This window comes from Atractosteus spatula, chromosome 4, assembly GCF_055471065.1.
Source record: "Atractosteus spatula isolate fAtrSpa1 chromosome 4, fAtrSpa1.hap1, whole genome shotgun sequence".
NCBI classification, from domain to species: Eukaryota; Metazoa; Chordata; class Actinopteri; order Semionotiformes; family Lepisosteidae; genus Atractosteus; species Atractosteus spatula.
In genome coordinates this window covers 8,319,064-8,332,211 of record NC_142709.1, presented here as the reverse complement: position 1 = coordinate 8,332,211, position 13,148 = coordinate 8,319,064, and the positions used below count along the sequence as shown (strand labels likewise).

At 39.3% G+C, this 13,148-nt stretch overlaps 1 protein-coding gene across 1 annotated transcript; it reads left to right on the top strand.

The window, feature by feature from the left end:
- Nucleotides 1–2,844: 2,844 nt before the first annotated feature.
- LOC148835767 (uncharacterized) lies at nt 2,845–13,011 on the top strand. The gene is made up of 14 exons (XM_088912615.1): nt 2,845–3,022; nt 3,551–3,726; nt 3,939–4,561; nt 4,738–4,802; nt 5,707–5,789; nt 6,251–6,279; nt 7,641–7,678; nt 8,364–8,422; nt 8,884–8,926; nt 9,569–9,627; nt 9,738–9,813; nt 10,074–10,217; nt 10,792–10,863; nt 11,081–13,011. Exons 1-14 carry the CDS (start codon nt 2,845–2,847, stop codon nt 11,194–11,196), a joined length of 1,761 nt encoding a protein of 586 aa, XP_088768741.1. The 3' UTR covers nt 11,197–13,011.
- Nucleotides 13,012–13,148: the final 137 nt, after the last annotated feature.

The window sequence follows — 13,148 nt, the reverse complement described above, 5'->3', positions numbered from 1 at the left end:
CATTTTTTAAAAGTGTGTTTTGTGTATCTGCTATATTAGTGTGGTTTAATCTCATAGTGTTGTATAATAAAAGGGACAAAGTGCCCCACAGGTCTGATGCAGTAACGCAGTGCTGTAAGAGGCTGTCTACAGGTAGTACTCTCAAGAGCTGAATTACCAACACATTAACATGCATTTTTTAATTAATCAATGCTTTAATTTGGTCACAGCAATAATACCCACAAATAACACAATAAAGGCAACGTAATAATACTGTGCTCAATCCTGCCAAATCAACTATATGCTTTTTATGCACACCGAAAATGGTTTATTCAAGGTTCTTTTAAAAAATAAAAGATAAAAAAAGGTTTCAGTACATTCAATGAAGATGCAGTGAAAAGTCATTCAAAAACTAATAGGAAAATACCATGATCCACATCAAAGTATTACATATTAGAGAAAAAAAACATACTAAGCTGCACCTCACTCTTACAGATCTCTACAAAACTGATCTCCTGAAGCCATATTTATGCTTATTATATGAAATTAATAGCTGAGCCTGACTTCAATAATTGTTTTTTCTTAATGGTGCTAAAATACATGATTAAAGACACGTTTTAACACAATATTACACTATCCTTAGTTCTTAAACTTCATTATTAGTAAAATAAATTAATGCTTGACTAAGTGCTATTTTTCCCCATACACAGCAAGTTTCAGTTTTTCACGGTATGCTTTCATTGTAAAAAAAATGGTGCAACTGTGGGTTGTGAAGAAGGAAAATGTAAGAGAACATATCATTACTTGTGTGCAGTAAAGGACAATGCTGATGTGGTTAAAGATTATACAAAGGGTATTTTTATGTGAGTATGCATCTTGTTTGAGAAGATTAAAGTGGTTTATTGTGTGATTTGTCACTTATTTGTAAAGTATTAATAATGCACGATCTGGATCTGGATCGCTGCTTAAAAAGGATGATGTGGTTGGTCATAAGAACTGCTTGGCAAGTACATAACGTTGACTTAGACAAGTGGAAAATAAATCAATACACCCACAGAGATCAGGGATGAAGTCACATTTGAAGCTAAGGCTGAGACATTACTACTAATTTAAAACTACATTATTGAGATAAATGGTTATTAAAGAAAAAAATAGGTTTTATAGATATATAAGTTACGGGGATAAAAATACAGATTAGTGTTCTGCGTTTTCTGTGTTGATTTTACAACAACATATACTCCTTTAAAATGCCATTAGCTGTCACAGCCACTTACTGATTAATAGTACTGTAGCAGTTGCCTCTTCCCTTCAATAGAGCTGTAATAGGAGCTCACGGTCAAAATGCTTTCTGTTGTTGCTGCTTTCGTGCTGCTTAATAATAATAATAATTGCTTACACTGTGGTCTGTGTGGGTCCTAATTTATACTGTACATAGTTTTCCTAGACATTCCATTCATTGCTCTTCTATGATTCATCTGCAGTGAATAAGAACACCCTGTATATGACAGGCAGTGCTAATGCTTATGGCAGTGCTTGAGTCCCAAAAAAAGAACCAGGTTTGGGTCTGAGCTGGGGCACCTTCTGTGTGGAGTTTGCATGTTATCCCATGTGTCTGTGGTTTTTCTCTAGGTACTTTGGTTTCCGTCCATATCCAAAACATGCTGGCTCAGTGAGTTGGTATCCCTCAATTGTCCCTGTGCATCTGTGCCCAGTGCTGGGACTACTGTCCTGTCCAGGGTGTTGTCCTGCCTTGTACATGTACCATGTGCTTCGGGGATAGTTTCTGGGTGGCCTGACCCTTGCCAGGAGTAAGCAGCTCTCTGATAATTGCCTCAATTAAAAATGCCTAATGCTATATATTATACTTAAGATATTTTGTTTTGTTTTGTTTTATAGTAGATGATTCCTCTATATCTCGTGGCCATGTAAACATGAGGAGGCCATGAGGAGGTTCGTCCTCCTTATATAAATGAAGAAGACAATGATGATGATGAAAGAGGTTTAACAAAAGTATGGGTTTTATTTCTTCACATTAAGATGACCTGTAGTAAATGAATGAGGTGACCAAATTGTCCCCAGTTTGCTCACAGGGAAAATAAAGGTCTCTGTCTTGTGGTGGATGTAAGAGAATATTCTGACAGTTTTGGATCAATTGTTATTTTCCATAGTAAGAAACCATCCCTGCTTTCAAATTTATAAACGGTTGAAAATGAAAACTTGGCACTGCAAGGAATTTTTTCAGTGCTTCGTTTATTTTATTTTTATTTTCATCTGGATAAAATTCGAAATTGAGGCGACCTACTAAAGCATAAATTACTAACCATGTTATTGAATGTACCTTTCTGTTGGCCGGAGGGGTAGTGTTTGCCTAGCAGAAGCCTACTAGATCAATAATTAAAACGTCAGAGGGGGTTTTCAATCTGGGCACTCAAGGATTTTTAGCAACATTGCTTTTAAGACTTGCATTTAAATGAACGATGCTGGAATTTCAATAATTCTGACAAATAATTTCACTTTTCTTTCATTAAAGAGAACAAGAACTTCAGCAACAAAGTGGTAAGCTTTCTTCTCAGTCTTTCAAACGCTGGCGTCACACTACACGACTTTTCCAACGATTTTCAGTCGTAGCCTGCATGTACATAATCGTAAGAAAATCACAGAGAGTTGTAGAAAGTCGCAACCGTCAGTTGTGTAGTGTGACACCCCCAGCGATTCAGTCATACAGTTTTTGACAGCCCTGCTCTCGGCAACTGATGTGATTTTCTCGTAGCGACAGTCGGCAGCCACTGAGCGCTCAACCGGAAGTACAATGCATACAATGCTCAAGAGTAGCTATGCTACTGCTCCTCACAGTGAACTATTACAATGGCGGCTGCAAGGAAAGAAGGAAAGCGGGTGTTTTGGACTCTGCAAATGGAGGAGCGGCTCGTCGACCTTTGGAGCCAGCACAGATGTCTGTTCGATGTTTCGTGCTTGTCGTACCGCGACAGAGTGGAAAAAGAAAAAAGATGGGCCGAGATTGCGGCTGAACTCAACATACCCGGTAAGCACTTGTTCAGTCTACTAGGCTAACCACAGTAGTTCGCCAAAATCACGACACTTTTCTTCGTTCACGGGATTAAGAAGTCTTGATTTCGCGATAAAAGGGGACAGAATAAATGAAAATGCACGGCCCCTCGGGTCTCTGCAAACCGTCTGCAAACCCTTTCATGTTTGCAAATGGTGAAATGTTTGAGAGATGGCATGCAAAAAGCGAATTAGCCAGTGTGATCAGCACGGCATTGGGTGAAGTTGCTCTGAAGGGCTTGGTACCGGTTGGTACAAATGAGCAGAGTGATTGGCAAGGATTCCCCAATGGAAGCCCCATTGGGTTTGATTTGTTGTACACAGACATGATTCGTAGGGTTTTAAAGTCATACTACTTGTCATTTCTGAATGTCTCTCCTTGTCTGCGTGTTTATGCTGTTGGAGCATTTGCTCCATCAACGTAGCCTAGACGATGTCCTATTTTGTTTTCCCTCATATAACGGAGTGCTGCACATTTCTAATCTTGGCAATGTTGTGATTGCAGCCGAAGAGGTGAAAATAAGGAGTGGGTCTCTACGAACCCAGTACTCCAGACTGCTCAAGCCAAAGCCTATCGGAAGCAGTGGGAAACCACTTACGGCAAAGCAGCGCTGGCTCTGGGACAACATGGAGTTCCTGAGAAAACATGTTGTCCCGCGGTTTAGCAAGAGTAGTCTGAGCGTAAGTACACACTAAAACGCATGACTCTACTGAAGACAGTTTTTTGCCATTGAGCTGATACATCTCACACATTACTGTGTCAGTTGAGAAATGCACGTGCAACTGAGGCAATTGGTTTATAAAAATGTAATAGAATTTTGAACATCGCATGTCTTCTGGAATATTTTCGTGAAGCTCACATTTATTTCACCCCCCCCCCCCACCCCCCATAGCTTCATCCCGAGCAGCAGGAGCAACTGGACCTGGAGCCTGTGGACAGCAGTGACGACGGCGTCTCGGACGCGTCAGACTGGGCCCCAGGAGACTCACTGCAGTCCGACAACTCTCTCGTCTCGGCAGGGTCCTGCGATTCACCGCCTCCCGACTCGCAGCTGTCACCCAGTGGAGGCCAAAGCCTTTCCCCGGTGGTGTCTGATGTAGGCAGGGTCAGCAACAAAAAGGCACCAAAAAGGAAGGCTTCTGATGATGACAGGGAGCTGCAAAAGCTTACGATCCTGAAGGAGATGTCAGCCGCTGTGCTGGCTGGATTAAACCAGCCTCGCGACTGTGAGACATTGTTTGCGCAGCAAATTGCTGCTGAAGTCCGGCAAATCCGAAGCCCCATTTTGAGAATGAGGGCCAAGAAAACAATAATGACCCTCGTATATGAATTTCGAGAGCAAGACCAGAGGGAAGCACATGCCCCCAGACACACAGACGGATTCTCAGAGTACCACGCCAGCTTTCGGACACCACCAGCTCCAGCACCTGCCCCGGCTCATGGACGATACTTCCACCCGCAGCCTCCTCCAACCTACACAGAAATGCTACACAGCAGTGAGCCAGATGTGTACTTGTGAGATAATGTGCCCATTATATTACACGTGCAGTTACATAATTGCGAACATTATGAATAATTTCTGTGGTCTTGTTCTTTTAAAACATCACACCTACTATGGCAGCATGTTGTCATGCAGTATTTTCATAACCTTTTGAAGTGCAGTTTCTAAAGCAGGATTTCTGTTGTAACAGGAAAGGTGAGAAGAAGCTGAGAAAAGCAGGATCAAGTGAATACAGAAGAATAACAGATTCTGAAGGTAAGTAACACACTGTAAGAATCTACAGCTCAGAGCAAAGTATTACTCTCCCTAAACACTGCTTAGGAGCTGGAGTCCTGTGGGTCTTAATGATCTCTGACAACCATCTTCTGCAAAAGAAAATGCAAATTTCTTTTACCAATTGTACAAGCAGTCAAAGGAACAGTTAAGTTTTTTTTTTATTTGCATGTGATTGGATTAGATTTCAGACCTGAGGTGCTAACTGCATGGAGTTTGTATGCTCTCCCCGTGTTTGCGTGGGTTTCCTCTGGGTGCTCCAGTTTCCTCCCACAGTCCAAAGATAAACCAGTAGGTTCACTGGCTTCTGGCAAAATTGGCCCTGGTGTGTCTGTGTGTGAGAGTGAGTGTCTGTGTCTGTGTGTGCCCTGTAATGGACTGGCGTCTGGTCTAGGGTGTGTCCTGCCCTGTGCCTATAGCTTACTGGGATAGGCTCTTTCTCCCCCATAAGGCAGAAAGAAAGTGGATGGATTTCATCCAGCTGTTTTTTGAAAAAATCCAGCACATCCATTTTGACAACATGGCTAAGTAACCTGTTCCCATATTAAACAAAAACACTAATAACAATGATATGTAATGAAGGCAAAATGTGATTTTCTGGGGTGTGACCTGGAATTCCAAGGGCCAGTGTCAGAGTTTCTGTTATAGGTAAGCTGTAATTAATATCTTCTGGAGTCACACCAAAGAGGATACCTCCTTTACAGTGCCAGACACAGTGTTTGGAATGATCAGTAACCTCAAGACGGGCACTGGTGGTGATACAGTAGAAGACAGTTAGTCGTAACCGCCCTGTTAGCTGTAGCTTTGTGGATATTATATTCCTTAGTTATAGCCAATTTAAACTTAATAGTAAAAGTGTAACACATTGATATTTCTGTATTATTAGATGAAAGAGAGTTTACCACTAATTCTGGACAAGAGTTGGTGCAACCAGAAAAGGAAAAAGCAACTCCTAGCCCCTATCAAAATGTGAGTTATGCTGTCTTTGGTCTGAATTATATTTTTGTTACTATATTTAATCAGTGGATTATACTGTTTTCTATATTGTTTAAACACTTGACAAAGTTAACTTTGTAAGCAGTCATTTCAGTTCTTGAGAAAGAGATGTTAATTCTTTTTATGCTGAAATGCAATATGAACTCCATTTCACTGTTGTTTTTGTGAGATTCATTTTCATCACTTGATGTATGTTTGCCCTCTTACGAGAATTAAAAATCAAATAAGAAATGACATATTTTGTATTCCAACTAAGAGGAAAACCTTTTTAATTTCATCCTTCTAGAGTTAAAGACAAAAATGAACGTAAAAATGTCACATATCTAATTACAACCATATTCCCTTCCACATGTTAGTTCGCAGGCTATGAATAGTACATTTCAAAATAAATGTCAGGAAAATCTGATGTTACTTCTGTTCTATTTTTTTCTTAGAAATTAGATAAACGTCAAGAAACTGGAAGGTATGTTTTAAACTAACTGTAATTCCATAACCACCTCATTGCAAATAACCTTTTCCAACCCCTCCAATCTGGCTTCTGACAACCTCACAGCACAGAAACTGCCCTGGTCAAAGCCACTAACAATCCAGATAGCTTCCGATTCTGGTTCTCTTTCTATCCTCATTATACTTGATCTCAGTGCTGCTTTCGACACTGTTTACCATGATATCTTACTTTCTCGTCTTGAGACTGTGTTTGGAGTTTCTGACACTGCTCTTAAATGGTTCAAGTCTTACCTCACTGATCGCTGTTACTTTGTCTCTGCTGGTGGATTTAGGTCTGAAATTGGATTTGTCAAGTCTGGTGTTCCTCAGGGCTTGATACTGGCCCCCCTACTTTTCAGCATTTGCAGGTTTCCACTTGGTCAGCTTTTACGATCACATGGCCTCAACTATCATTTCTATGCTGATGATGCTCAAATCTACATCCATACCAAACCTCTCTCTAATTGCATCTCTGATATAAAAACATGGACGACTCAAGATTTCCTTCATCTAAACTGTGACAAGACTGAAGTCATGCTTATTGTCCCGTCCCCCCCCATCAACTTTGAAGAGCCAATACTGTAACCCTATCTGTGGATGCTACTATACTTGAACTTCAGTCTAAATTGAAGAACTTGGGGGTGACATTTGATTTAGGCTTGTCATTCAACCCTCATGTCCAACATATTATGAAAACATTTTTCTTTCACCTCAGAAATATCACTAGATGTGCTAGTTATTACTAACTTACTGAAAATCTGATTAACACATTCGTTTTCTCTCGAATTGACTACTGTAACACTCTACTCGCTGAGGTTTCTAAATCAACACTGAACAAACTCCAGTATGTTCAAAATTTGGCACCCAGAATCTAGTGCAAGTGATCACATTACTCCTCTCCTGGAGTCCTTGCACTGGCTTCCTGTCAAGACTTCAAAATCCTCATGCTCACCTATAAGGCTCTGCATGGCCTGGCACCTCAGTACCTGTCTGAGCTACTATCACCCTACTCCGCACCTCGCAACCTTCGCTCTTCTAATTCTGGTCTCCTAACTGTCCCTCAAACCCGTCTAAACTCTATGGGTTATGCCAAAGCTCTGGAACTCTATCCCTAAGGATATCGGAGAGTCACCTTCTCTAAACATCCTCAGATCTAGACTGAAAACCTTCTTTAGAAGGGCCTTTACTTCACTGATTCTTTTCTTTACTCTCTGCTCCTACTGTATTCAGTATCCCCATCTACTGTCTCCCCATTCTGTTTTCTTTCAAAATACAAATGCATCATTTTGTGATGTAATATCAGTTCTCTTAACATTAGTTTATATTCTCACTCGACAGACAAACAACAGATGGTGAACAAGAACCACCTGTTTCAGGTAAGGTTACTTGCCGTAAACTCTCTGATTAACAAGCAGTGGGTTATCAGTCATTTTTCTAATTTGTACTCTTCACTTTCAAACATTTTTCTTTGCAATTAGGGTCAGGTGTTTAAAATCAGGTCATATATGTTGCACAGACACATGGATATCAGTTGATGCTCATATCGAACACTTAAGTGTTCTTCACTGACATAACCAGTATTCTCGTAGCATTGCTGTATCTGAATGAAGAAAGTGGAAAGTTAGACCTGGTGTTATGAAATGTCAGTCACAGTGAAGATGTGTTACTCTAAATGAAATCCATCTTTCATGCCGTAAAAGATTACACCAAAATGTAATGCGTGTCCAACAGCAAGCTGTCCTCACTAGTCTGTTTACATCTCTCTCAGGAGCTGTTTATCCAGCTAGCAAACTGGCTGGCCAGTTAAAAGCTCCATTTATTCCTTACTTTGTAGTGGTGATCAGTTACTTCTCCATTCCTGCAGATGCACTATAAAATTAGAGAACTATAATGAACAAAACAAGAAGGACTGTCTATCTGCTTGCTCAAGACTGCATGCTCTAAACATGCAGGACCTGTGTCCTATCATTTTTCGGTCATTTGGCACAGAGACATTTTGTTCTATATTGTGAAAATGGAGTCTCGGACTACGGTGCTAACACAAGAAATCTACTTCAACAGGACATCATACGATGCCCCGTATTGTAGATGGAAGCGTTCGGTCCACCTGCAATGGGAAGGCGAGTATGAAAAGCATTTATTGTGCCTTACCCTTTTGTTGAAGCAGTGAATGAATATGAGTGTGCTTGATCAAGGGTGGCACACCCTGATTCCAGAGAGTCACTCACATCCCAGCAGGTTTGATGGGTCTCCCTCAGTTCATCTGTTTCTAAAGCTTCAGTTAAGTAGAAATGATTGAAAGTGAAAATATGCTGTAGCTATCAAGAAGCGCATTGCGATTTAACTGAACACTAACTTACAATATTGATTAAAGTGCATGTGTTCCACGTCTATGCAAATAGACAAGATAAAGGTGAGCTACTGTATAAGACCTGTTACCCTGCAGCTCTCCTGGGCCAGGATAGGTCCTGCCTTTGTTTAACAACTAGGTATGATGGCACACAACGTTGAGCTTTGGAAGGAATGTTTTTTTTTCAAATTTTATTTCAATTTTGTAAAATCTTACCCTTTTTAACTTCAGGATATGGTTGAAAACGGCCTACAAAATAAAGCAGTAGAAAATGGTATGTGCTTCTTTGATTTAATTGTCTTTTAACCAAGTGTTGGTTTGTCCTGTCCTGTCCGCAGCTAATGTTAAAAAAATCTCACTGCATTTACACATGCTGGCTTTTCTTTACTTCTGTGGTGCGGATGTGTCCTTAACACACACCTTTTAAGAAAATAAAAAGTTTTTATTAGGTAAAAATAGAGAACCAATGAAATATTAGAAAACGTTTTCATAAACTGCACAAATAACCAAACTACTTAAAACTATTTTAAAAAAATTATTCCACTAAATGTAAAATCTTCGTTACCAATGAAGAAGCTCTCCTCACAGTTCATTTTAAAGGGAGCTTTATTTCTTAGCTGCAAATATCCATTAGGTGGCACTGCTACTTTTTTGTGTTTTTAAATATTTTCATGTTTGTTTCAGAAGAATAGCAAAGGAAAAACACTTTGCCAGTCTAACCTGCTAGTAAATTTAAGTAATAGAGGATTAGTATGCATACATGTGCACATCATGCTTAATATATTTTTCTTTTTTATTACACTATCTAGGAAAGCGGGTTTATTGTACAATATGATTTTAGTTTTGGATTAAGTCACATCTATATTTTTATTCTAGTATGAAGTTTAGTCCAGTTAACACATTACATTCTTTGTAGAAGCAACTGGAATGGCCAAGGAGGTGAAAATTGGAGGAAACAACAGAGACAGTAACGCAGTAGGTTCCCCTCTTTTTTCCCCACAATGAGTCCCATTACAAAAGGTCTAGTTACACGCTTAGAGTTTGTTCTTCCGCTGTAAACATTTTCCTTTTGTCTTTTAACGCAGACTGATTGCTCTGAATCTCTCCTGTTGCCTGTTCACATTGTATCAGTTCAAGACGAGAGAGAAACAGCGATTTCAGGTAGTTTTGTTTTCAGAAACAATAACATAAAAATAAAATGTATTATACAGCTAATATATTTTGCAAACAGTCCACATGAGCATGATATATGATTCAAATACAGGCAGTCTTGTATTCACATAATGTCATGGTGTGGATGTTTTGATTAGAAAGCAACCACTATTGGACAACCTGTATTCTAATTAAAATACTGGTATCTTCTGTTACTCTCCTTTTTGTTTTCTTTTTATATTGCTTTATTCAAAATGGGTGGTACCCAGTTCAGCCTCCTGCTTCAGAGAATCCTGCCACATTCTGGAGAAAATGCAGAGAAGCTGGCTGTGTGAAGCAAATCATTAACAAGTTAACTGCAACCGTGACTGATGTTTCAGAGAGAATAATTGCAGACCGAGCCAGTGATGAAGGTAAGGATTAAGCTTCAAACACTCAGTCTGGACCCACAATCAAAATTGTCATACGCTTCAGTCAGTGCTTCAGTATTTACTACAAGCACCTTTACTTTGGTCTTGAGTAAAGACCAAAACTAATCATAATAAAGCCAAATTCTTAAGAAAAACAAGAAAATGAAATGATAAGGATTTGCCAGGCTGCACAATTCAAAGTTTATTTCTCTACAATAATGTGAAATTTCTCCATAACCCAAATTTCATGCAGATTTGTGAGTCCTAACATTAGGACAATAAATGTAAGACATAAACAAAAACAGCACATGGTATGTGTACACTTGTGCACAGATTTAGAATCTTTTGCTATATACCACATTCTTAAAAATCCCTTTTTTAAATTTTTTTCAAATCTTGTAATGTGTGCCTGCTGCTATTCGGTTGATGCCAATTCCATAGTTTTTCTCAGGAAACAACTGGATGAGGGAAAGGACACTGAAAAGGAGTAGAAAATAACTTGACTGTTAATGAATGTGGCCCTTTGTCTTGAGATGACACATTAAGATTGTTTGATCTTTTGTCTCACTATCCTCAGATTATGCCTTTACCATGACAGTATTAGAGGCATCTGGAATGTTACCAAATATACTTCAAGAAAAGGAAAGAGGTAAGGAGTGTTTGTATGTGTAATAAAGTTTGTTCTACTTTCCTTTTGTATATACAAAACTCTAATAAAGGGAATTGTTTGAACATTGTTTATAACTAAGATGCTATATTGAGAATAGTACATCATACTTCATTCTGTAAACGTGAGCAAAAAATCATTAGTTGATGTTCAGGTGACAAAGTACTGACTCTTTTGGGATGTTTATTTTTCTTGCCAGAATTGAAGGAGCAACTGGAAAATCTTAAGGAAATAGATGCCCTGAGAAGCTCACAACATGCAATAAATGAACTAAAACAGAGGCTGTGTATTAAACAAGAGAGCAATTCATGTTAGATGATTGATGCATACTGAGCACTTCTGCCATCAGCCGTATCACCGTGCAACTCACAAGTGGCAGCCCCCTGAAGCTCAGCAGGCAGGAACCTGGTCAGTTCCTGGATGGGAGACCTCCTGGGAAAAACTAAGGTTGCTGCTGGAAGAGGTGTTAGTGGGGCCAGTAGGGGGCGCTCACCCTGCGGTCTATGTGGGTCCTAATACCCCAGTATAGTGACGGGGACACTATGCTGTAAAAAGGTGCTGTCTTTTGGATGAGACATAAAACTGAGGTCCTGACTCTGTGTGGTCATTAAAAAGCCCAGGGTGTTTCTCTGAAAGAGTAGGGGTGTTACCCTGGTGTCCTGGCCAAATTTCCACCTGGCCTTTACAGTCATGGCCTCCTATTAATCCCCAACTATGAACTGGCTTCATCACTCTGTTCTCCTCCTAACTGAGAGCTGGTGTGTGGTGTATTGTGAGAGTACTGTCACATCAGCACTGCATATTGGTGGTAGTGGAGGGGAATCCCCATTACCTCTAAAGCTTCACAAATATTTACTGGGTTAGAGTTAGCATCTTTCTATGTTCCATACATACTGTTGCTTATAATCTTGGAGTATATATCTACAATATATATGATCTACAAGAGCCAATTATGGTTCAATCTTAAAACCAAGATGTATTTTTTCTCCAAATATAGTTTTAGAAATTGTCTTTTGTGCTGTGCATTCAATATGTCAATTTTGTTTTACATCCTCAGAACCACTCGCCCATAAGCCAATGTATCTCAGGAAGTCTTCACTATTGACCTTAAACGTAGTGAAATTCATACCTCAATGAAATTGAAACAGATAACAGAATATGCATAATGTGTTTTGCTTAGAAAAAAAATCTAACATCTGTATCTGAATACTACGGCACAAAGCAATGTCATGACATAACGGTCATATTTATTCATACTTCTATTGCTTTCAGTTAGGTCCAATAAATCAAATCTATAATATTCAGATTTTTGGAAGTGCAATAAAACCATCTTGAAATATATAGAGCCTCCAAAGTTTTCCTCTTGTTAAAAAAAAGAGGAAAGGATATAAACATAGTCTACATAATAATCATGATTAAGGTCAAAGACAGTGACTACAGCCCAAGAATCAACAAAAAAAACACATTTTACCATTTTCTGCTGTTGCCATAGTGACAATCCATCCCATCCAGGAAGAGGATGCAGGTGTGTCTTGCCACAGTGGGCTATAAGGAAACTGAATCCACATGTCATTTGATGTTGTTGAAATAAATCAGAATGGCAAAAGGAACCGTCTCATATAAAACAACAAATAGCTCTTTGGATCTTCTCATTAACATTCTAGTTTGTGTAAACAAGGTGAAGCTCATCTTTAGAAAATGCATCCCACATGGTGGCTTGAAGAAGGCAGCTCACACGCAAAACCCTAAGGGTCTGAAGGAACTGGAACCGTTTTGCCTGAAAGAACGCTCATTCTTGCTCTGAATGCCAGAGCCTCGTACTGTAGCATACCGCAGTAGGTACCTAGCCTGTACAATCCCTGCACAGTTGCAAAGATGAGAGCTCGCAAAATCCGAACTACAGTGGTGTGAAGAAATATGACCGTTGCGTTTTCTGGACATCATTTATAACAATTATGACTTCGTTCTATGTATTGCTGTAGTATTAAAATATTGTACATGTACAGTATATTTTAATAGAAATCTACGTTTTCATTACCTGCCGTACCACAGTAAACTCTGAAAAGCATGTATTGTAACTTGCATGTAAGTTTGCAGTTTTTGTATCAAATAAAGCCTGAGTTTATTTTGATAATGACATTTTTTAAAAGTGTGTTTTGTGTATCTGCTATATTAGTGTGGTTTAATCTCATAGTGTTGTATAATAAAAGGGACAAAGTTCCCCACAGGTCTGATGCAGTAACGCAGTGCTGTAAGAGGCTGTCTAC